Source organism: Cibotium barometz, chromosome 35 (assembly GCF_041138505.1).
Source record: "Cibotium barometz isolate CiBa-2024 chromosome 35, ASM4113850v1, whole genome shotgun sequence".
Classification (NCBI taxonomy): domain Eukaryota; kingdom Viridiplantae; phylum Streptophyta; class Polypodiopsida; order Cyatheales; family Cibotiaceae; genus Cibotium; species Cibotium barometz.
Genome location: NC_141080.1, coordinates 39,859,080 through 39,883,261, shown reverse-complemented (window position 1 = coordinate 39,883,261; position 24,182 = coordinate 39,859,080). Strand labels below are relative to the sequence as shown.

Genomic DNA, 24,182 nt, shown 5'->3' with positions numbered 1-24,182 from the left:
TCGGACAGTTAGAAGTTGAGGATCCGGGACCCCATGAGAGAGTGGACCACACTGAATTGTGCTAGGGAAGTTGCTCTATGCCAACATCACTCCGTGCTGCACAGATTTGGGCATCGCAATCAGTTCTCCGAGCGCGTCAAAGTTGGGTCCCGGTCGGCAAAGATAGTGCAAAATCGTCATAACAGAGTTTCGGATCCGAAATGAGTCCAAATTGCATCTGAACACAACAACAAATATCCGGGTTGCTTGCCACACATTTGTCCATGCATGATTCGAATTTCATGCCTCTTCAGCGCCGTTTGGCACGCTCGTGCATCTTTTTCGAGAACCAACCCAAATTCGAATAGTTAGAAGTTGAGGATCCGGGACCCCATGAGAAAACGGACCACACAGACTTGTGTTAGGAAAGTTGCTCTATGTCCATATCACTCCGTGCATGGACTTGGGCATCGCAATCAGTTCTCCCAGTGCGTCAAAGTTGGGTCCCGGCAAAGATAGTGCAAAATCACCACCATAACAAAGTTTCGGATCCGAAATGAGTCCGAATCACATCTGAACACAACAAGAAAGATCCGGGTTGCTTGCCACACACTTGTCTATGCACTATTCCATTTTCATGCCTCTTCGGCACGGTTTGGGCCACGTTTGGAAATTTTTACCATTTGGCACGCTCGTGCATCTTTTTTGAGAACCTGGATTCGGACACTTAGAAGTTGAGGATCCAGGACCCCATTAGAGAACGGACCACACGGACTTGTGCTAGGGAAGTTGCTCTATGTCCACATCACTCTGTGCATGCATTTGGAGATCGCAATCACTTCTCCCAGCGCGTCAAAGTTGGGTCTCGGTGAAGATAGTGCAAAATCGCTATAACAGAGTTTCGGATCCGAAATGAGTCCAAATCGCATCTTAACACAACAAGAAAGATCTAGGTTGCTTGCCACACATTTGTCCATGCATGATTGGATTTTCATGCCTCTTCGGAGTCGTTTGGGCCCCTGTTGGAAATTTCCGCCATTTGGCACGGTTGTGCATCTTTTTCGAGAACCCGAATTCGGATAGTTAGAAGTTGAGGATCTAGGATCCCATGAGAGAACGGACCACACGGACTTGTGCTAGGGAAGTTGCTCTATGTCCACATCACTCCGTGCATGGATTTGGGCATCACAATCAATTCTTTCCCAGCGTGACAAAGTTGGGTCCCGGCAAAGATACTGCTGCAAAATCGCCATAACAGAGTTTCGGATCTAAAATGAGTTCGAATCGCATGTGAACACAACAAGAAAGATTGGGGTTGCTTGTTGCCACACATTTGTCCATGCATGATTCGATTTTCATGCCTCTTCGGCGTCGTTTGGGCCACGGTTGAAAATTTTTGCTATTTGGCACGTTCGTGCATCTTTTTCGAGAACCCAGATTCGGACAGTTAGAAGTTGAGGATCTGGGTCCCCATCAGAGAACGGACAACACGGACTTGTGCTAGGGAAGTTGCTCTATGTCCACATCACTCCGTACATGCTTTTGGAGATCGCAATAGAATACATTTCTACCACGTGGTAGAGCTAGATCAAATGCAATTCTAGCTCCTTGGTCATGTGAAGTAGGTCTCTTCTTGGAGTAATTGGTTTTGTTGATGTGTATGGAGGAACACAGCTAGATCGATGCATTCTTGCTCTACCACATGGTAGAGCTAGACCTCAAAGCTTTCTACCTCTATGATTCTAACTCCACCACATGGTAGAGCTAGACCTTAAATGCAATTCTAGTTCCACCACATGGTAGAGCTAGACCTCAAAGCATTCTATCTCTACAATGTGGTTTAGGTAGAATACAGCTCTACCACAGTTACATTCAACCTCAGCCAGTTACATTCGTTGAAGTCTAGCTCTACCACATGGTAGAGCTAGACCTCAAATGCAATTCTAGCTCCACCACATGGTAGAGCTGGACCTCAAAGCATTCTAGCTCTACGATGTGGCCTAGGTAGAATACAGCTCTACCTTGTGGTAGAGCTAGATCAAATGCAATTCTAGCTCCTTGGATCTTGTCATGTGAAGTAGGTCTCTTCTTGGAGTAATTGGTTTTGTTGATGTGTATGGAACACAGCTAGATCGATGTATTCTTGCTCTACCACATGGTAGAGCTAGACCTCAAAGCTTTCTACCTCTACGACTCTAGCTCCACCACATGGTAGAGCTAGACCTGAAATGCAATTCTAGCTCCACCACATGGTAGAGCTAGACCTCAAAGCATTCTATCTCTACAATGTGGTCTAGGTAGAATACAGCTCTACCATAGTTCCATTCAACCTCAGCCGGTTACATTCGTTGAAGTCTAGCTCTACCACATGGTAGAGCTAGAAGAATGCAATTCTAGCCCCACCACATGGTAGAGCTGGACCTCAAAGCATTCTAGCTCTATGATGTGGTCTAGGTAGAATACAGCTCTACCATGTGGTAGAGCTAGATCAAATGCAATTCTAGCTCCTTGGTTTATTGTCATGTGAACGAGGTCTCTTCTTGGAGTAATTGGTTTTGTTGATGTTTATGGAACACAGCTAGATCGATGCATTCTTGCTCTACCACATGGTAGAGCTAGACCTCAAGGCTTTCTACCTCTACGACTCTAGCTCCACCACATGGTAGAGCTAGACCTCAAAGCATTCTATCTCTACAATGTGGCTTAGGTAGAATACAGCTCTACCACAGTTACATTTAACCTCAGCCGTTTACATTCATTGAAGTCTATCTCTACCACATGGTAGAGCTAGAAGAATGCATTCTAGCTCCACCACATGGTAGAGCTAGATTTCAAAGCATTCTGGTCAATACATTTATTAATCTTTCTCTGCCACCTGGTAGAGATAATATCCATTGAAAAAACACCTGGTAGAGATAATATCCATTGAAAAACCAGCGCTAGAATACTTTGAAGTCCAGCTAGAATGCATTTATCTCCACCTGGTAGAGATAATATCCATTGAAAAACCAGCGCTAGAATACTTTGAAGTCCAGCTAGAATGCATTTATCTAGCTTTACCATGTGGTAGAGCAACACTAATAAATGTATTGAGAGCTCTACCACATGGTAGAGCTAGAAGAATGCATTCTAGCTCCACCACACATGGTGGAGCTGGACCTCAAAGCATTCTAGCTCTACGATGTGGTCTAGGTAGAATACAGCTCTACCACGTGGTAGAGCTAGATCAAATGCAATTCTAGCTCCTTGGTTCTTGTCATGTGAAGTAGGTCTCTTCTTGGAGTAATTGGTTTTGTTGATGTGTATGGAACACAGCTAGATCGATGCATTCTTGCTCTACCACATGGTAGAGCTAGACCTCAAAGCTTTAGAACTCAAATGCAATTCTAGCTCCACCACATGGTAGAGCTAGACCTCAAATGCAATTCTAGCTCCACCACATGAGCTAGACCTCAAAGCATTCTATCTCTACAATGTGGTTTAGGTAGAATAGAGGTCTACCACAGTTACATTCAACCTCAGCCGGTTACATTCGTTGAAGTCTAGCTCTACCACATGGTAGAGCTAGAAGAATGCATTCTAGCTCCACCACATGATGGTGGAGCTGGACCTCAAAGCATTCTAGCTCTACGATGTGGTCTAGGTAGAATACATTTCTACCACATGGTAGAGCTAGATCAAATGCAATTCTAGCTCCTTGGATCTTGTCATGTGAAGTAGGTCTTTTCTTGGAGTAATTGGTAGAGCTAGACCTCAAATGCAATTCTAGCTCCACCACATTGTAGAGCTGGACCTCAAAGCATTCTAGCTCTACAATGTGGTCTAGGTAGAATACAGCTCTACCACGTGCTAGAATTAGATCAAATGCAATTCTAGCTCCTTGGTTCTTGTCATGTAAAGTAGGTCTCTTCTTGGAGTAATTGGTTTTTGTTGATGTGTATGGAACAAAGCTAGATCGATGCATTCTTGCTCTACCACCACATGGTAGAGCTAGAGCTCAAAGCTTTCTACCTCTACGATTCTAGCTCCACCACCACATGGTAGAGCTAGACCTCAAATGCAATTCTAGCTCCACCACATGGTAGAGCTAGACCTTAAAGCATTCTATCTCTACAATGTGGTTTAGGTAGAATACAGCTCTACCACAGTTACATTTAACCTCAGCCGGTTACATTCATTGAAGTCTAGCTCTACCACATGGTAGAGCTAGAAGAATGCATTCTAGCTCCACCACATGGTAGTGCTAGATTTCAAAGCATTCTGGTCAATACATTTATTAATCTTGCTCTACCACCCGGTAGAGATAATATCCATTAAAAAACCAGCACCAAAATACTTTGAAGTCTAGCTAGAATGCATTTATCTAGCTCTACCATGTGGTAGAGCAAGACTAACAAATGTATTGAGAGCTCCAAGATGGAAATACTCTTCATCTTCTCCACAGTGTTTTCATGGATATATATTGTGATTTTTGAATATGATATTTTAAGTTTTTTTAAAAGTGTAAGAATATAATAACTATAATTAACAATTGTGGTTTTTGTTGCAGGTGAAAGATGTCTCAGAAAAGAAAAGTGGTGGAAGTTCCGGTCAGTGTTAACTTTGCCTCTGTTGATCAACGACGATAGTGGTACTTAGATATTTGGGGTCTTCAGGGTTCACAATTTAACAAAATTCATCTATTTATTGCTAGTGATGTGGACGTGGATACTTTTGAGGATCTAGGACCAATGACTCTATCTTATATTTCAGTAGTTGATTCTCATGAATGCATAAATATTGGGATACCTGGGATCCATGAGTATCAACTAGATCCCAAGGCATTCATTATTGAACGAATAGTAAGAGATAAACAAGATACTATGTTCTCTCGAGGGTGGAAGTTAGAATGTGCAAGTCAAGAAATAACTCTTGAAGAGTTGCAAGCTTTCATTGCTTATTGTGTGAAAGGAAAACAAAAAAAAAAGAGAAAATGCCCTCTAAAAATACAGTTCAAAAAAAGGCAAAAAGCAGTACAGGTATTATGGATGTAGATGAAGCAGTTCTTAAATCTACAGTAGAGAAAACAGGTTTGGAAAATTCAACAAAAATAAGATTTGTGGATCCCAAAGTTTTGGAAAATGAGGTGCAAAGGGCACTAAAGAGTGATACAGGGGGATATGGAAAAATACTCTAAGTATTTTCCATTCAAGTACAAAGAGTATGAGATCCCTGTAGATCAATGCTGGCTAGCTCCTGATCACTATAACTCCCGTCAATAGAACCTCACCGTGTGGATGAATGCGTGTTATTTTTTGGTGCAAGTGCAAACAGGCCACGAGCGTGTGCACACTTGATGCCTGTAAAGGATGCTGGCAAAAATAAAGGAATTCCAATGAAACTAAGTGAGGTAACAGAGGAGAAACTCACTAAGTATTCATATTGGATTATTGATGGCCAACATTCCATCTATGCTGCAAAATTCTTACGGTATCAAGAAATGGAAAAAGATGGTCGTGCTCAAGACCTTGCTCAAGACCTGATACAAGTGTATGAAAAAAGGAAGGCTCGAATTGTTGTAGATCTAGAGCCACAAGTTGCGACGGCCATATCTGCTATAGCTAATGAAGAGGCCCAATCATTATATGATGTCAAACAACCATACTATGATGTCTTGCAGCACTTGAGGAGTCAATGGATCTTCAAACAACCATACTATGATGTCTTGCAGCACTTGAGAAGTCAGTGGATCTTCAATAATTCTCCCTCAAGGCCAGCATCTGGAGTAACAGAGGGCTCATCATCTCGTGTAGACTGGGATGTATGTCCATATCCCTTGCTCTCTTATAATTATATGTTTTGAAAAAAAATACTTGATTTTGATCTTTTTTTCTTTTATTTCTTTGCAGAAATTTTTGCGAATGGTTAGAATTACGGTGGGAGCATCCTTCATTTCAAAGCAGTCTCACATGGTCATTTACTCTGATGAAGTTTTCAAAGGCTGGCTTGAAATCATGGAGAAGCAAAACAAGAAACCAACTGCCACAGTTTTCAGATGTCTTGCTGGGCTAGATGAACAAGAAGTCAAACAAATACAATCAGAAATGAGGTCTAGAAAAATTGTTCTTTCAAAGGGTACTAAGGATGTAGATTTAATTGACATGCCAGAGCGTATCAAGCAGGTCAGGCAAGATAAAATTATTCAAGATGCATTGCTTGTAGATTTCAACACTCTGAACAAGGACAAACAATGTCAAGATTGGTCAGAATTGACTATCACCTATAGCATCAATGAGGTTGTATACTCAGTTCTTTTGAAGTTATGTGATGTGTATATAAAGTCAAAGCTACAGGTTGGATCAAAGAAGATTGATTTTCCAGTAGAAGCAAGGCAATATGTGGAGTGGAATATCAGCCTTAGCAAAGAAAGTTCAACCTTGTCCTTGGATCTTCCTTGGTGTATTTATGCTGTGACTCGTGAGTCTTCCATTCGTCGACGGGAGTTACTACTTGAAGCGCCACCTCAACAATCCAATTTCCATTGGGTTATGTGTTCTGGATAACACTAAAGATTTGGGAAGAAATATGCATTGGGATGTGGAATCATTTTGCAATCTTTTGAACGGCATTATGATCATTACAGCAGCTGGTAGATCTTTGCCATCCCAATATGTGTTGCTTACCTTTCTAAATATTGCAGATTTTATTCACTTGTAAAATGCTTTAAAAAATTTGAGTGGCATAGCAAAGGAACAGTATAGTGGGGCATTGTATTTTCGACGTGACAACCAATGCATTGGTGCAATAGAGTTCTTCACATCCTTAGTGTTTTTTAGTAAGGGAGATGCCTTTCAAGGACTAGCAGATGTTCGTGATCCTCCAGGTACACAAGTGATAATATTGGATACTGGACTTCTTGATATAGATAATGAAGATGTTAAAACTATCCCAAACATTGAGTTTCTACAAAGAATCAAGAAGAATCTTTTGATTAAGCAATGTATTTGGAAGTATTGCAGAGAAGGCTGCAAGCTTGTTGATCTTTTCAGTAATGGCTATATCATCGAGCTACGGCTAGCACTAAATAAGGAAGTGATTTGCCTAGTGGAGAGTATTGAAGATCAAAGAAAGATGGGAACAAGGCTTCTTGACTTTGCAAAGTCAAGAAATGAGCAACCAGTTCCGCCTATTACTAACAATCCAAGGAATACCACGGAAAGATCGAGACATGGTGAAGTTCATTCAGATCGAGACATGGTGAAGTTCATTCAGCTCGAGATTTTTTGGATTTTGAAGACAGTATGTAACTTCTTAATGGGCTTTCCTTGTATCTTCAATACTTTGATTTGGTAATGTTTTGACTTGTTATATCCTTGGTTCATTTTTTAGTAGTATTTAGTTCTTTTGATTTTATACAATGCTTTTATTATTTTTGTAGCTCTCTCCAAATTGGGCTTTGGAATCTAGAATCACCAAGTTATGGATCCTAACATGTTCATTGACAAATTCACTTTTTACATAACCAATTGGTGAATTTGGAAAGCCTACTTAGTGGTCGCACAATGGCCAGCTGGTGAATCTGAAAATCTTGCTTATAAATCTAAGATGATAGAGCTAAAGATCCTCTCATTTACTTCAATCCTACCATGTGGTAGATCTAGATTTCAATAGGTCTACAATTTGGTGGAGCTAGCTACCTCTTCAAAATGGTGGACCAAGAATCCATTAAAGTCTAGCTACCTCCTCAAAGTGGTGGAGCTAGGCCAATGCACCCCCCCCAAAGACAATTTTTGCAAAGCATCCATTTAAGTCAAGCTCTACCATATGGTAGAGCTAGGCCAATGCATTTCTAGCTCTACCACATGGTAGAGCTAGTTCAAATGCAATTCTAGCATCTTGGTTCTTGTCACGTGCGATGAGCTAGAACCTATTGAAGTCTAGACCTAGAACCTATTGAAGTCTAGACCTAGAACCTATGGAAGTCTACTGGCTCCACCCCCATAAAGAAGCTATCTTGATCCCCAACTCAACCACGTGGTAAAGCAAGACTTATAAATTCTAGCTCTACCATATGGAAAATCTAAAACATCTAAAATTTTAGCTTTACCATATAGTTGAGTGGTTTTGTGTTTCTCACCTCCACCTACTCTTGGAGCTCAAGGGTGGATCTCAAGGCCTACTTCCAACAAGAGCTCCCTTGCAAACTGGCTCAACCAAACAGTAGAGCTAGAATAATGGGTGTATTTGGAAATCCATTTTAAACCCCCCAATTCTAGAGTGAGCAAGTAGAATTGATAATTGGTAGCCAAACATGATTTCTTTTTAGATTACACCAATAAACATGTGTTAAGAGTGAGTGTTACAATTGTAAATTCTTTTAGTTTGAAAGATTGTTGAGTCAATGTTACTTTTTTTTCTTTTAGATCCTGAAATTGAGATAGTAGCACCAAGTGAAGTGGCTACAGAATGCCACAATCAAACTGTGGATGAGAGCTTCTCCCACACATTCAGTGATGTCCATCCAGAAGGTTTAAAGACAAATGCTGACAATGAAATTGGGGGACCTAAATCTCTAACAAATGAAGCAATGGGTGAGAGTTTCCAGCCCGAAGAAGAAGTACCAAGAAGTACCGACACTGGTATCTCCAAGAAATCAGTGTTGACAATTGTGTTGGACCTGAATGGTCTACCCTACTGAAACGTTGTCAACAACAACCATCTTCAATACATGAAACTATTCAAATGGATTCAAAACGATATATTGTACTAAGGCCAAGATGTATCCAATTCTTGAAGATTTTATTAAAAAATATTAATTTTGGGATCTGGTCAACAGCGACGACGACAGAGAGTAATGTTCTTCAAATATTGAGAATATTACAAGACAGAGCAGGAGAGATATTGCCTTTTTTGTAGTTTGGGCTCAAGAGGCTTGCAAGAAGGATAAAAGTGGTAAAATAGCTAGACCTGATCATTCAACAGTTCAGCTAATGTTCAAGCCATTGTCAAAAATCGCTTCAAGTTTTGATTGTGATGCTCGTAGAGAACGGTTCTTATTGATGACTCTCCATACAAGGAATGTGCTTCTCCTGATAATAATTGTATATATCCTACAAAGTTTGATAAAGAAAAGATGGTCGACAATATTCTCATTGGATGAGCTGCTCCCTTACTTATTGCAGCAGCTTGATGAGAGTGAAGATGTGCATGAGATCATTGGCTCTAATCGCTATGGACAACCTCCAGTATCCAATGAAAATGAATATAGAGGTGTGGTAGATTTTTGGAAAAAGCGCGATTTAAATTGGTCACAAAAGACAATCTACACTGATAGGCTACCACTATCAGAGATTATACAAAAGTTTGTCGACAATCAAGAGGTATTAGCGAGACAATATAAAAACAAAAGAGAAGAGATAATAGAAATTATGGCAAAAGAACGAGTCAGTATTGCTAGCATGAGGGGACCACAAGTGATTTCTCTAGCTAGAAAATTGGGTTCTACCACAACGCAGTTGAAGGCAGCCAATGCAAGGGCTTTCATAAACAAGGTGTTAAATGAGTACAATCTTCTCCAACGGGATAGAAATAACTAAGGTACTACCCAACATAAATGATAATTATAACCAATACAACAATTTTGTATTCACACAATGAAGAAACTAAATTAATGATGGTTTCTTGTTGCAGATTTATCTCAAGGATATTAAAGAAGCCATTTGTCACAAGGATTGTATTTTTTGGAGGAATTTTATCTTTCTGTAATCATGAATTGACAAGAAATTTTGTCCTGTTTTTAAAGTAGTGGCAAATGTATTACTTTTCAGATAATTTTATAAATGTTGGAGTGCACTCTACTATAAGCCTCCTAATTTGAAAATGTATGGAAGCTTGATCTTTGTCTTATGATTTTAATTCCTACATATTTGGACTATGGTAGAGCTAGATCAAGGCCTTCTAGCTCCACCTCATGGTAGAGCTAGATTTCAAAGCATTCTAGCTCCACGACATGGTAGAGCTAGACTTGAAAGCGTTCTAGCTCTACCATATGGTAGAGCTAGATCAATGCATTCTAGCTCTTCCACGACATGGTAGAGCTAGACTTCAAAGCATTCTAGCTCTACCATATGGTAGAGCTAGATCAATGCATTCTAGCTCTTCCACGTCACCACATGGTTGAGTTGGACTTCAAACCATTCTAGTTCTACCATGGGGTCTAGCTAAAATATTTTGATACAGCTCTACCACGTGCTAGAGCTGGACTTCAAATATTATTTCTAATTTTGCCATGGGATCGAGGGCTAGAATACTTTGATATAGCTCTATCACATGGTAGAACTAGATTGAAAAATATTCTAGCCCTACCACATGGTTGAGCTAGAACAGTGCATTCTAGCTCTACCACGTGGTTGATCTAGATCAATGCATTCTAATTTCACCACAGTCTGATACCTGCTAGCACATTTTGTCGCGTCTTTTTAGAATCAAATGGAAAGAGTCTCTGCATCTTGGGTCATTTTGTAATGCAACTAAAGTCAACATTTTGGAATAGTATATAGTTTAATGTTAGCGTGCATAGTCACATTTGTTTTGTAATTGTTTAAAATCTATCTTTGCATAAGAGTAGTTGTAACATGCCTTCTCCCACATGTCCACCTTTATCATTAAGCATGCTCATTTTTTTCCAGGTCATGTGATTGATTCTAATTGGCAGAGGTGACTTCTTCGTCACAGAGCATTAGTACGTCACATGTCCAAGAAAATCCAGAGTGTACGAAAACAGTTGGTTCAGCGCCGTCTTGACCGTCTACAGGAAATTATTGCAAGGTTACGCTTTGTGCATCCCTTTGAGGCATACTGACATAGTAATTGTCAGACCCAATATGCGTACCCCTACGCAAAGAGGATGATAGGAGGGCTATTATTCTAAACCTCAATGGTTTGTTGTGCCATGTTGTCGAAACCCAATATGATGAGAAGGATCCTCCTTATAGCAATGAGTTGGTAAAATACCCAATTAACCAATATCGTTATGAGTAACTAGAACCAATCTTATAGATAACCTCATTTTTGTGAGACACAATTCCCAAATAAGATTATTCTATTACCTTTTAGTATCTTACGTACTAGTTGACCGACCTTGCATACCATAAGCAATGAAGAGTAAAGTAACCATTTACTCCCTAGGGGGCCAATTTCTTTTACTTCTTGAGCGTCGGCTCAATCAAGAAATTATTTTGGATGAGACAACCTCAACCTTGCCTGGTCAACTCCTTTCGATTACTCGTACGTTGGCATGACACACATCACTAGGCATCCCATTCCACATAGTTGCTCCCAAGTACCTTACTTGAGTAGACCCTATCTTTTAGAAGTTTGGTTGTCCTTGAATTAGGATCTAGGTAATAAATTATTTTTCGTTTACACTTCAATAAGTGAAACAATGTCCACATAGACATTTCTTTCTATTTGTAGACTTTTTTCAAACAACTTATTTGCTTCATAACTTTTATACATATACAAAAACAATTATAAGGTTCCATGTACCATGTCTGCCATTATGAAATCCGAAAGCATAACCACTCATAATTTTGCCTCTCTTTAATATGGTCAACTTTTCTTTTCACAAATGAGTATGTCTCATTATTTTCTTTTACAAGCACATACTCATACCTTTATAATGTGGCCAAAGCAGACATCACTTTATTACCACCATGAGAATTTATAGTCTTTCCTCTTTTCCAAGGATTTAGACTCTTATTTATAGATAGACAGGACACTTTTACCAAACATTAACTATCTTTACTGTCTAGAATTAACATTGGTAACATGTTTTTGTTTATAACCCAAAGTGGTACTTTTCGAGCATGAGTCATAGTTTTAAACGAATCTAAAAAGATTACGTTTGAGGCACCGTGACCATTCATTAAGGTTAAAATTCGTAAATGAAGTTACCTAACTATAGATGTGAATTATACTCCATTATGAGCCAACTTACATAAATCAAGATCAAACACTTCAGTTATTTCCAACCTTTAAGAATTTGTACACAACATAAACACTAAAAGGATTTGACCTTAAAGTGCTTGCATGTGCAATACATAAAAATCAACACTTATCTTTAGATAACATTTTGAAATCAATGAAATAAAAAATTCAATGATCAAAGAAGTATCCGGGCCTTAAGTAACAAACTTCTTCCCGAAAAGGCAAGACATCATTGGAATATGTTTGTACTGAGCACATGACAAATAACTTTTGATATTGAAGTCTACTAATAGCAAACACAAACTGTGTTTGCTCAATAGGTTGGCCACATAACATTGTGAAACTTGACCATACATTTCCAAAGGAATATAATTGACACAATAGGATCTTATGATACAAATTCACAAACCAACTTATTTGATGTGAACTCAACATAACATAACACAAACATACATGTGATATGCATAAAAATAGTTAAACTTTAGGGCCAACAACTCTATGTCCCTTTGCATCCACATGGAACTAAAAATTACAAGAAAAAACCAATTGCATTGGTTTCTCAACCGTGCAGCAAAAGCTCGTTTACTGTGCAAGAAAGGTTACTACACTAAGACATGTAGACTATGACTCAAATGAGTTGCTTGGACATAAATTAAAGACTTGAAAAACAAGTCCTCAACTGAACTCTTGAGTAGTTTGAACTTCGTCAACACAATACATAAAGAGCGTAGGTAAAAATTTCTTGTCCATAACTTTCCAGTCTTGTATCAATATTGCACCCTTAACTCCATATAAAACATTAACTATTGATTATCACTAGCACTTCACTACTTATCAACAAACATAACTGGTGTTCTTACACCCACTAGTCAACTGTATTGAAACATGTGACCAATAATCCTTCATACACTTGATGCAAGCATGCAAAACATATCTATGCTTCTAATCGCATACTAAAAGCACATAATAATACCAGAGTAACTAGAGCAAGAAGCTCAAATAATCGAGTGTGAAACATACTAGACCCATACATCTCAAGCCCATCATACTCAAACACATACTCAAACACATACTTCACGAGTGTAATTTAATATGTACAATTAGACCTGCACGTAATGATTCTTGGCGATGTACAAAACTTATAAATATTAAGATGATACAAGTCATATGAACAAATTCATTTTATGGCCCCATACATAAGAATTTGCAAGCAAAAATGAGCACCAACTTTTACTCCATGCTCTCGAATGAAGCCTTTGATATGTAAAAATATTCTTCCCGTGTCCATTAAGAATATAGCATAAAGTGCACTGCGTGTGACTATGCACACAAATCATCCTGACTCTCTCAACTTGGTCGTGAGCTATGCCACACAACAACCTTAGAATAGGAAACTGGGACTATGCTTTGCAAGAAACCAATGCCTTGGTGTACTTTAATGCTATTGGACTAAGAACTTCAAATTGCTGACGTGGCTCTGGATGCTGACATTGGGGACATCGATGATACAGTGAAGGGCATGCCAAGTTGCACCAGTTACTACAAAAAATCCAATGACTTTGAATGTTCATGTTTTTTAAGTGCACCTTGAAGCATCACCATCCAGCTTGCCAGGATCACTGGCGGAGATTATGACCATGTAAATTAGATTGCTCAACTACATGAGCATGGTGGGTATGCTACTACAATTATATAGTTGCTCTTCTCATAGCACCTTCCATGGGAGGTTTTGTCACCCACAACCTTTAAAAATTTGGATTGTATTACCTAAGGAAGATGGGTAGATGATGTTGCCTCATTGTGTTGCATGCATGAATCCGCTCGAGCCCATGACCTCTCCACAGACTTATCATAGATGGGAGAAGGAAACCAGATTAGCTACAAGTAACTTCTCGATCCAAAGGTGGATTCAAGGCATCACTTCTGCTCTACTTGTTGTAAGATTGTTGCACCCGTCCACAATCAAGGCTAGAACTAAGCATTTCTTGGTCGGACGACAAGTTTGCATTACTTGTTGTTTGTAAGGTGCAAAAGATAGACCAACCCAACTGAGCACCCTTTATATCAGTGAGAGAACAGACACAACACAACCTCTATATTAACACCTCTGAGACTAGCTCATCAGCTTGGCTCGCTTTTTGTTGTCGTGTGAGGGAGATCTCTCTGTTTCTAGCTTTACCCTCTTGAGTTGCAACTTATTGAAGAGCTCCAGGCGTGTCGGGGATTGCAGCAACCTCGGCACATGTTTTGTTGCACTTCCTTTTTGTAGGCCATCGAAGAGACTACCCATTTGTCCTTACCGTGCTTCTATGTAGCTCTTTCTCCTCTCTAGAAGCATACTCCACACGTCATCTGATGTCTTCTACTTCATGATCATCTACTCCGTGGATTGTGTCATGCAAGGCATCTATCATGTTGGCCATGTCATGCAGGGCATCTATCATGTTGGCCATGTCATGTTCTAGAAGTTGATCCAAGTTCGTAAAGTCTTGCTCATGTTCTAATCCCATCGAGGTTGCCTATGCCCTTGCTCTTTTTCTCCACTTAGGTTGGATATCCATTGGTTCATCGTTGTTTGGGTGAACATTGAGGCCAGTAAAAGTAGATGTCAACAAGTGGTCTACTGGAAATATGCCCCATTTTTTGGAATGCTCATTGCAAATTCTTCGATGTCAGTGGGCGACTTGGTATTTGCAACAACGACTACATGGGCACAACGTTCTCTCCTCTAAATTAATAAAATTTTAAAGGTTCATAGCACTCACGGGATCCATGTATGTTGAATACGCATGTGAATTTGGGTCCAAACGAGGGGGAGGTGGAGCTTCTTCTATACTTCATGCATGGCCTAGTCGCTCAGTATGTTGAATACGCATGTGAATTTGGGTCCAAACGAGGGGGAGGTGGAGCTTCTTCTATACTTCATACATGGCCTAGTCGCTCAGTATATTCTTGTTTTTCAAAAAAATTTAAAATTTGAATGTGTAAAGGAATTAAAAAAACAAACTTAAGCGGTCGATGAAATATGTGTCAAAATACCACCGAAAATATTATCTATCGATGTGCATTTTGACGTGTGCACTTACACCACTGGCATGGTTGGTGAGATTATGGTTCATATGCTGCCAATGGATGACATGTTGTGTGACAACCACTTTGGAGTACTAGAGTTATGGCATAGCTATAGAGCCAGTCATATAGTCGGGCTCTTGTTGTTGTAGTAGGAGAGTACTTTCCTTTTATGTATGTACTCTTATCTTTTGGTTATATGGTTGTAGATAAGAGAAGAAGATAGAAGAAAATTGAGCCATCCATCTCTCTCTTATTTCTTGCACTCTCTCTTGTGTGTGTGTGTGTGTTTTCTTGCAAAGGAACTCAAAGCTCTCTCTCCCCCCCACATTCTCTTTACCCCACATTCTCTTTACCCCTCTCACTTCTACTTTGCCTACCCCTCACACTTCCACTTTCTCTACTCCTTGCCCTTCAACTCCTCCTAGTGCTCAGTGCACTCCTATCACATCCACTGTGCCATCTCCCTAGCATCCCCATGATGCCACTCAGGTGGTGATATCTTGAGGGCTTCTTAGAGCCATCTAGAATATAGTGGTGGGGGAGGTGGATTCTCTGGGGGAGGTGCATGGTCACCTTTGCCTATGGTGGCAAACGATGTGCTCAGGGAGGCGGTATGATTTACTATACCCTTGATGAGGAGTGCAAGCCTTATATGGATGGCATAGGACAGAGGGTTTATTATACCTTCTGTCATTTAGGCAACCAAACCTATAAGGATGCCTTCAAACCATGGGGAGAATAGAAAGACATAGCACTTCATGTATATGGTGTATTGCATGCATGAGCGATTCCCAAAACCACCACACATGTACTTTTTTGATGATGATGAGTGGGCAATGAATCACATTATAAAGATCCTCAATAATAGGAGGTCTCGCACAGCGAGGTGTGGGAAAGAGGGGAAACAATTTCCCGCCAATTGCACCATTAAGGACTGGAAGAAGGCGAAGAAGAAAGCTAGGGAGGGTGCCCACCAACACCCTCAACAAAAGGCAGTGCATGTGAGTCAATTGCTAAAGTATGGTATGATAAGTATAGATCTAGAGGAAAGGAAGGATGGCTATCATGATTTGCAAGTTTTCTCTTTCCCATTTTTCACTAAGTTTACTTCATGTGTCATTATGATTTTCATATCTCATGCATGTTGTAATTTATTACAAGTCATCCCCCCGCCAACATTTGGGGAGAATATGTACCGCAAGCATCACAACACAAAGCCAACACTTGGGAGTGGCCTAAACACCAGTTGGTGGTTACTGAAATGGATCTCCAATGAGCTCGGTAGGGTAACTTGGTGAGACTCTAAAATTGAGTGTTAATTATCACCCAACTTGTTTTGCTTGTGGCTAACTTGTTTGCATTGTATCACTATTTAATGTAGGAAAACGACGATGCTGAAAGTGACGGTGATGAAGAAGATGGTGGTGCATGTGGTGAAGATGTGAGCAAAGATGAGGATGAAGATGATGCATTAATTCAATTAGTTTTTGTTGTCTTCATCTTTATTCATTTTTGGACATGAATAACTTTTGTAATTTGTAACTATGTATGTAATTTGCAATATAATCCATGCTGTTATTGTATTACAATTATTTTTGTGTGTTTTAAGTGTTTAAAAAAATGTGATTAACTAGTGTTCTAAAAAAATGTGATTTGAAAAAATAGGGACAGAATGGGGGAGAGATGTGGGCACATATCTCACCCATTTTGTCCTCATTTTTCTTTTGTAGATAGTCCACGGCTATAGCGATACGTGGCTATATAGGTGGTTAGGTGCATAGCTATACACACTACTATTCACACGATTATTTGCACAATTAATCTTGTGGACGTAAGCTGTGTGCATAGACGCGTTGATGTGTCAGGGGAGTCTGCCTCTATAGCCCTTCCCAACACACCATCATGAGGAGGAGGTCACACTCTAGCACCAAAACCCATGAAACATACATACATATGTACTCTTTGCCAAAGCCCATAAACACATGACATATCACTCACACAAAACCATACTAGTGATGTCACTAGAACACATCTCATGGATCCACTAGTACATACAAATCTAGTCACCCCAACAACCAAACTAGAAACCACTAGAGACTTGCCAAACTAGGATAAGAAGGGCTCGGAGAGAAGAAGATATATGGGGTATGAGGAAGATTTGATGACGAAGCAAGTATATCCTGTTGATGGTGGCAACTAGAAGCATATCATGAAATCACCATCAACACATCATGAAAACATCTCTAGCCAAAGCGCATAAGTACATGACATGCTTCATCCTCTACTAAACCAAACCCTCGAGACAAAGACAAACCATCAACAAGAGCTCACACACAGATGAATCAAAACCACTAGTATCAAAACTCTAGACACCCAACCAGATATCTTTTAACTGAGCATACGACCACCATATGCGTACGCTCTAGACAAAGACAAACCATCAACAAGAGCTCACACATAAATGAATCAAAACCACTAGTATCAAAACTCTAGACACCCAACCAGATATCTTGCAAACTGAGCATATGACCACCATATGCGTACCACTTCACAACTGAACTACCGTTCCCCCAAAGTCATAACCATATCTCCTCTATATGGCAGGGTATCACATACAATGACAGAAACATAGTTGCTCTACAAGGAGACTTGTCACATCCCAAACATCACCAAATGCATGCATGGAGATGAGATTTTATATCCTCATACCAACATGAATATGAGGATAATGAAAAAAACCCAAAAAATTCCCTTCTAAATGCTTAATGAAACCTCCTTATGCTCCACAAACCAAGGTCATGAGAGATCTTTCCACACTATGTTTGGCAAGTCTTCATAACTCTGTTTTCTCTTCACGGCCTCATGGCAACACACCTAGTAGCAACCATATTCCACATCTTCGGCCACACATGTGAAAGAACTCCTCACGTCTGTAGCCCTTATCTTCATATTGCCGACGTCCTCTTCCCCATTTCGTCCTCTCCCGTCACCATCATATGGCTGCTTTGCCACCTCTGTAGTTACCACCATCTTTGAAATTCGAATCACTATGTCCTGCATGACCCCCACCTGAAGCCCATCCTCACAACTTGGCTAGTTGTAGGCCCCTTCAAAACCCCTGGCTCTACCATCAGCCCCAAGTGCTAGCAGTTCTGCATAAACTATGCTTCTGCGATGCCCCTCCGCATGTCAACCTCCGTCGACTACAACTCAGGATCAAAGTACTCCACACGATTGCATCCCTTATCTTCATGACAACCACTGTCGTGGCCTCCACATGGGCTTCATGTCGCCCAATTGGCACCCACCATCTCCCCTCCTTTTTCCTTCTTCTGCATGCTATGTTGAAAAAGCCACCTTTTTCTTGGATAAAAAAAACTAGAAATATTGGGTTATTCTAGGAGTTGTTCACATGGGCTTGTTTAGCCACCCTCGTCCACACCTCCTGAAGGTTTTTGTGCATCATGTAAACACAATCCCATGTATACTACACTTCCTTTCCATCTGAGTGGAACATGTGACCACATATAGATGTCGTCTACCAACAAGTACCAAAAAAAACCTGTCATCATAGTTTGCCCAAACTCCCAGTGGTGGTTAGAGCATTCATGCTCATCCAACGTCTAGTAAAAAAATGTATTTCATCATCTACTACCTCCAGCACCTGCCTAGTTTATTCGTGCCACCACCACATCAGCATGGACCTCCACCTAGATCAAAGACAAAACGGGGGTGCAAGCCATGCATCTGTACATTCTCATGGTGGCCAGTAGTGACCATATTCCACATCTTTGGCGATACATGTGAAAGACCTCCTCACGTCTGTAGCCCTTATCTTCGTATTGCCGGCGTCCTCTTTCCCATCCTAGCCTCTCCCGTTACCACCATTATATGGCCGCCTTCCACTTCTGGAGTTACCACCATCTCTAAAATTTCAATCACTATGTTTTGCACGATCCACCATCCTCACGGCTTGGCTGGTTGTAGCCCCCTTCAAAACCCCTAGCTCTATCGTCATAGCCCTAAGTGCTAGTAGTTCTACATAAGCCATTCTTCTACGATGCCCCTTAGCATGTCAACCTCCGTCGACTACAGCTCTTGAGAACTTATCTTCATGACCACTGATGTGGCCTCCACACGGGCTTCATGCCACCCAGCTGCTGCTCTGCTGGCACCCACCATCTCCCCTCCTTTTTCTTTCTGCATGCTATGTTAAAAAAACCACCTCTTGCTTGGATTAAAAAACGAGAAATATTGGGTTATTCCAGGAGTTGTTCACATGGGCTTGGTTAGCCAACCTCGTCCACACCTCCGCAGGGGTTTTTACATCATGTAAACACACGATCCCATGTATACTTCACTTCCTTTCCATCTAAGTGGAGCATGTGACCACATATGGATGCCATCTGCCAAGTACCGAAAAACACCTATCAACGTCATGAATGTTTTTTTCCATAGATAGATTCTTTTAAATTTGCACGGCTTTTCATGTGGCTATACTCTTTGTTATAGTATGAATCTCTATATAATTAACTAGTTATTTTTTTTCATTGAGACATTGAAACACCCCTTTTGCAAGTATATTTTATTGATGTTTTGACACACATTGTAAAAAATTATGGCTACTTTTTAAAGTCATGTGGTGGACTTACACTTGCAAGGTGTGTAGAAGAAAGCTTGCAAAACAATATAAAACCTTTTGATTTCCTCTTATCCATACATACACACGAAAAAGCATGAATATATCATTTGAGCTACATCGATAGATTTATGCTTTAGCTAAAGGCTGGCCGCCCGTCTCACAACTTTTAAGTAATCAAGTAGGTGGGTCGAGTTGTGGTGACCCAAAGAGCATTGGACAAGATTAAGCTTTGTAAAAAGCACAAATTAAAAATCCAAAAAACATGGAAATTTAAACAAGCCATGCCCATGGTTAAAATTTGGTATGCACCTACAAGATCATATTTTTCTTAATAGGCATTTGAAACATTATTCTTGTAGTAAGATAAAAGCACAACAAGGATATTCATGAGGGTAGCTTACGAATCTTTGACTGATAATGTTTTTGAAGGTTGCTTCGATGATTTCTTACCAAAACCAGTAGATGTGGTGTGTGTGTGTGGGGGGGGGGGGGGGGGGGGGACACCGATGTGAAGAAGGAGACAACAACTAACAAACGTGCTAATTTATTAGAGAAAGATGTCCATGATATAATGTGCACACGATGATGTAAAAGTTATGGTGTGATGAGTTGTGTAGCAGCAAAGAGTTATGAGAGAACCATAGATTATTCTATGTATTGTTTAACAATGATCTGGGCTTGATTATCGCTAATAAGTTGTATACATATGCCGATCAGCATCATGGGCTTGATGACGGTGTGTATTATTGTGCATAGCATCATGCTGCTGCCCCTTCCCGTCATCGTCGTCCGATGGTCCACACTTTCACTTTGGAATCGAGGCTTCCACTGTATATCACTAGGGTTCCATCACCAGGAGCACCATCAGCATTAGCACTAACAGAGGCTATGGCCTTGACAGGTCCACTATGCCCTTCTAAGACGGCCAGGCAGTGGTATTCCGAGCCTTTCCTCCGTTTCCACACCCTTATGGTCTTGTCTGCAGAGCCGCTACACACGACACGGTTCCCGACAGTGCTAACAGAGAGCACTGCTCGGGTGTGGCTCAAGAGAACCTTCTTCAAAGTGAAGATATGAGTCGTGGCTGAGTTTATTGGAGAATATCCATTAATCATAGAGGGGTTTAATTCATGATATTGGTGATCTGGGGGGCCAACCTTAGGGTTTGATTTATAAGGAGGAGTACTGTTCTTCTCCCATACTATGATGGAGCAATCGGAGCTGCCGGAGTAGAGAATTTTCTCATGGGCGCTGAAGGCAAGGGCGTTAACTGCAGCTTTGTGGCCTTGCAGAGTGGTGAGGAGAGAGTGCTTCTTTCTAGCAGGAGGTTGTCTAGCCCACAGTTTGATAGTGCAGTCGGCCGACGAGGTGGCCAGCACGCCATCCGTGCACCTAACAATCAGTGCGTTGATAGCATCATCATGCGCCTGGAAGGACTCCATGCATTTGTAGTTGGCGAGGTTCCACACCTTGATTGTTTTGTCCCACGAGGCGGAGTAGAGGATATTCGGGTGGTGGTGGCGCTGGGCGCCCTGCCCGCCACCGCCCACTGCTAACGCCAGCGCGCTGATGGTGTCTGCGTGCTGGATCCACAGCCTCCTCTTGTGCCGCCGTATCTGCACATAATTCTTCTTCATCATCATGCTCCTCACACAATGGCCCAACGTAGGGAGCACAGCCACCAGCTTATGCCTGCATTGATCGCCGCAATTATCACCCCCTTTAATCAACCTCCTCCTCCATAACCTAAGCATGTTGTCTTGATGAGCACTATACACTGTGTCCCCAAAGGCCACCAGCGATTGCACCACCCCATTCCCACTCCCGAAGCAGTCCACTTCTTCAAACCTCGGAGCTTTGAAGGCTCTTATGTCCTTGCTCTCCGAGGCCGTGTAAAGAAGATCACCTGCCACAGCTAGTGCAAAGACTTGATTTTTGTGCCTCTCTATGGTTGTGATAATGGGAATATTACCCTCAGTACCGTCTATGACCTGCAAAGCTTCACCATCTCCTCTTGATCCTCTTGCTAGATCATTAGAGTCTCCATTACTATGTCCTTTATCTCCGAGTCCATGTGGGTCTCCATTGCTAAGTCTTTTATCCCAAGCAATGTCCTCCATCACATCATTTCTAAATTTTACTTTACTTGGGTATGCATTACTCAATGAGAAACTATGCCTTTTTCCCCTCTATTCTCAATCCTGTTACTACCTCTATCACAAGTCTTTTCCTCTATTAGATCAGAGATAGTACTGTTGATTATTGGAGATACAAGTGCTCGTCATGGGGGACAAGACGATCAGTTGTATATATGGACAACTGAATAAGGTGGCGTGTTTTGTTCTAATACGTGTGGTAAGGTGGCAATTAGGTCAAATTACAAGCGCAACCACTCAAGTGACTATAGTTGCATAAGCACATTAGTCCAGAAGACTATATAGGAGCAGGGCCACTAGGCAATAATTGGGAAAAGAAGAAGACACTTGAACCACAAAGTGAGAGACGTAAGGATGAGAGAGGAGCGTACGCTGGCGTTCTGATGCCTCGGCCTAACACGCAAACACAAGATAATTTGGTTGTTCAAAAATACGTCAAATGTGACGCTCTCAAGAAAGCAAGAAATACCAGCAGACACACGCATTTCTTCCTGTTTCCACATTGTTTTTTTGCAAGACGCGTGCCTCCACTTGTCAACACTTCAAGCTAGGTGTCCACCACTCTAGATTTCAAAGAAGATCCTTGTGTGCCGCTTGGGTGCTTAATCAAATTCAAGCCATGCCAAGTTTTGGAACTGGATACTCCAATTTTTTTTAAGTGATATCCTATCCAATCTTCTTCTGTACTACATTTGGTCTTGCCCTTAGCAACACTACATGGAGAGAGGTTTGCAAACAAAGCACATTACCCTTAGGATATGGATTTCTTTGGTGATGTTTCATTGACAAAAAAATATTTTTTCAATTAAGGATGTTTTGTTGTGTGAATCTATCTTTGTTTATTTTATTGTAGGTTTCAATACTATCAATAGCAATGAATAACTATTTTTAAAAGGTGCCACATGTTGAAAATACTATTCTTAGAGTATACGCATGTATCTTGACAAAGGAGGTTTGACTTACAAAATTTATAAAGGTATAAATATAGTACTAGTACTCATGTTCTTTATTTAATTCTCTTTACAAGGGTTGGCCCCCACACTCCATTATGATGTGCAAGATGCATTCTAAATGTTTGGCTTGTGTTGTTAGTCTTTTCACCTTGTACCTTCTAATTAGATGCAACATAACGTGGCATATTTCTATAGTAGATGACCCTATAATTTAGTGCAACTTATGTGACATGGCACGAGGACTCCATTACGTAGTAGAAGAGGTACATTTGGAGAATTCTAAAACACACACACCAATTTAAGGTGATTTAATTTTACATTGCTATTTACACCTTAGTAAAAAGCAATGAGAATCCTCCCTCACATTCTCCCTAAAACGTTGTGATACATAGATATCTCTACCTCTCATTACATCAACGTTTGTGTTTTGTAAGCTAATAAGTACTTAACAAAGGTCCATATCTTGGAAGTTGGAATAAATGCCACTCATAAAGAATAGAACTTTGTTTATACATCCAAAAATAATAGTAATGTACACATGTCAATTTTAAAGAAGATAGGACATTTCTAAGTTGTTTGAGGCTAGAGGTGTCACAATGAGAATGAAGTTTACAAAAAAATATCACAACTAAATAAATATTTCAATGCAAAAAATATGTAATGTACACATCAATTTGAAAGAAGATAGGATTTTTGTAAGCAGTTTGAGGCTAGAGGTCTCATGATGAGAATGATTGGAGTACATTAAAGTTATATCACAAAACAAAATAAATATTTCAATGAAACTGTTTGTATAATGTAAGATTAAACACTTGAATAAAGAGTGTGAATACACACCCTCGTAGACAACAATATGCACCTTCATCCGCAATAATAAAGAGTGTGAATATGCACCCTTGTAGGCAAAAATAACAATGCCATTATTGTGATTGATATGGATGAGTACTACATGAGAATGCACATGTGTGAAAGCAAGGTAAGGTGAACCCAGAAGCTATGTCCTCCTTGACACTGCTGTTTTGGTGATTTAAGGTACGTAGACTATAAATCCACATAAGGTAATGTGCTTTTAGGAACTCTTATACCTTCAAAGCACTAGAAACACTCTAATAACTCTTAAATCAAGGTAAGGTGGAGCACTTCCAAGGTGCTTTTTAAAATGCAAAAAAGATTTGTAAGCAGTCCACCTTACCTTGCTTTCACCCACATAATAAGAAATGGATGCGAATGTTCTCTTTGAGTATCTGCTCCAATGCCCCATTAACCATTTATTGAGTTTGTTGAGTTAAACAAAATAGAGGATGAAAGGGAAACAATTTACACTACCACTTTGGTCCTATTAATGTGTCTACCAACTAGGGATATTTTTTATTTTAGAAAGAAAATCACCTAAGAGTAGTCACGTGAGTTTAA

At 40.3% G+C, this 24,182-nt stretch overlaps 1 protein-coding gene across 1 annotated transcript; it reads right to left on the bottom strand.

Annotated features, from left to right (window-relative positions):
- Nucleotides 1-20,317: 20,317 nt before the first annotated feature.
- On the bottom strand, nucleotides 20,318-22,214 carry LOC147618439 (protein JINGUBANG-like). The gene has a single exon (XM_086774877.1). It carries the CDS (start codon nucleotides 21,778-21,780, stop codon nucleotides 20,440-20,442), a length of 1,341 nt encoding a protein of 446 aa, XP_086631003.1. The 5' UTR covers nucleotides 21,781-22,214; the 3' UTR covers nucleotides 20,318-20,439.
- Nucleotides 22,215-24,182: the final 1,968 nt, after the last annotated feature.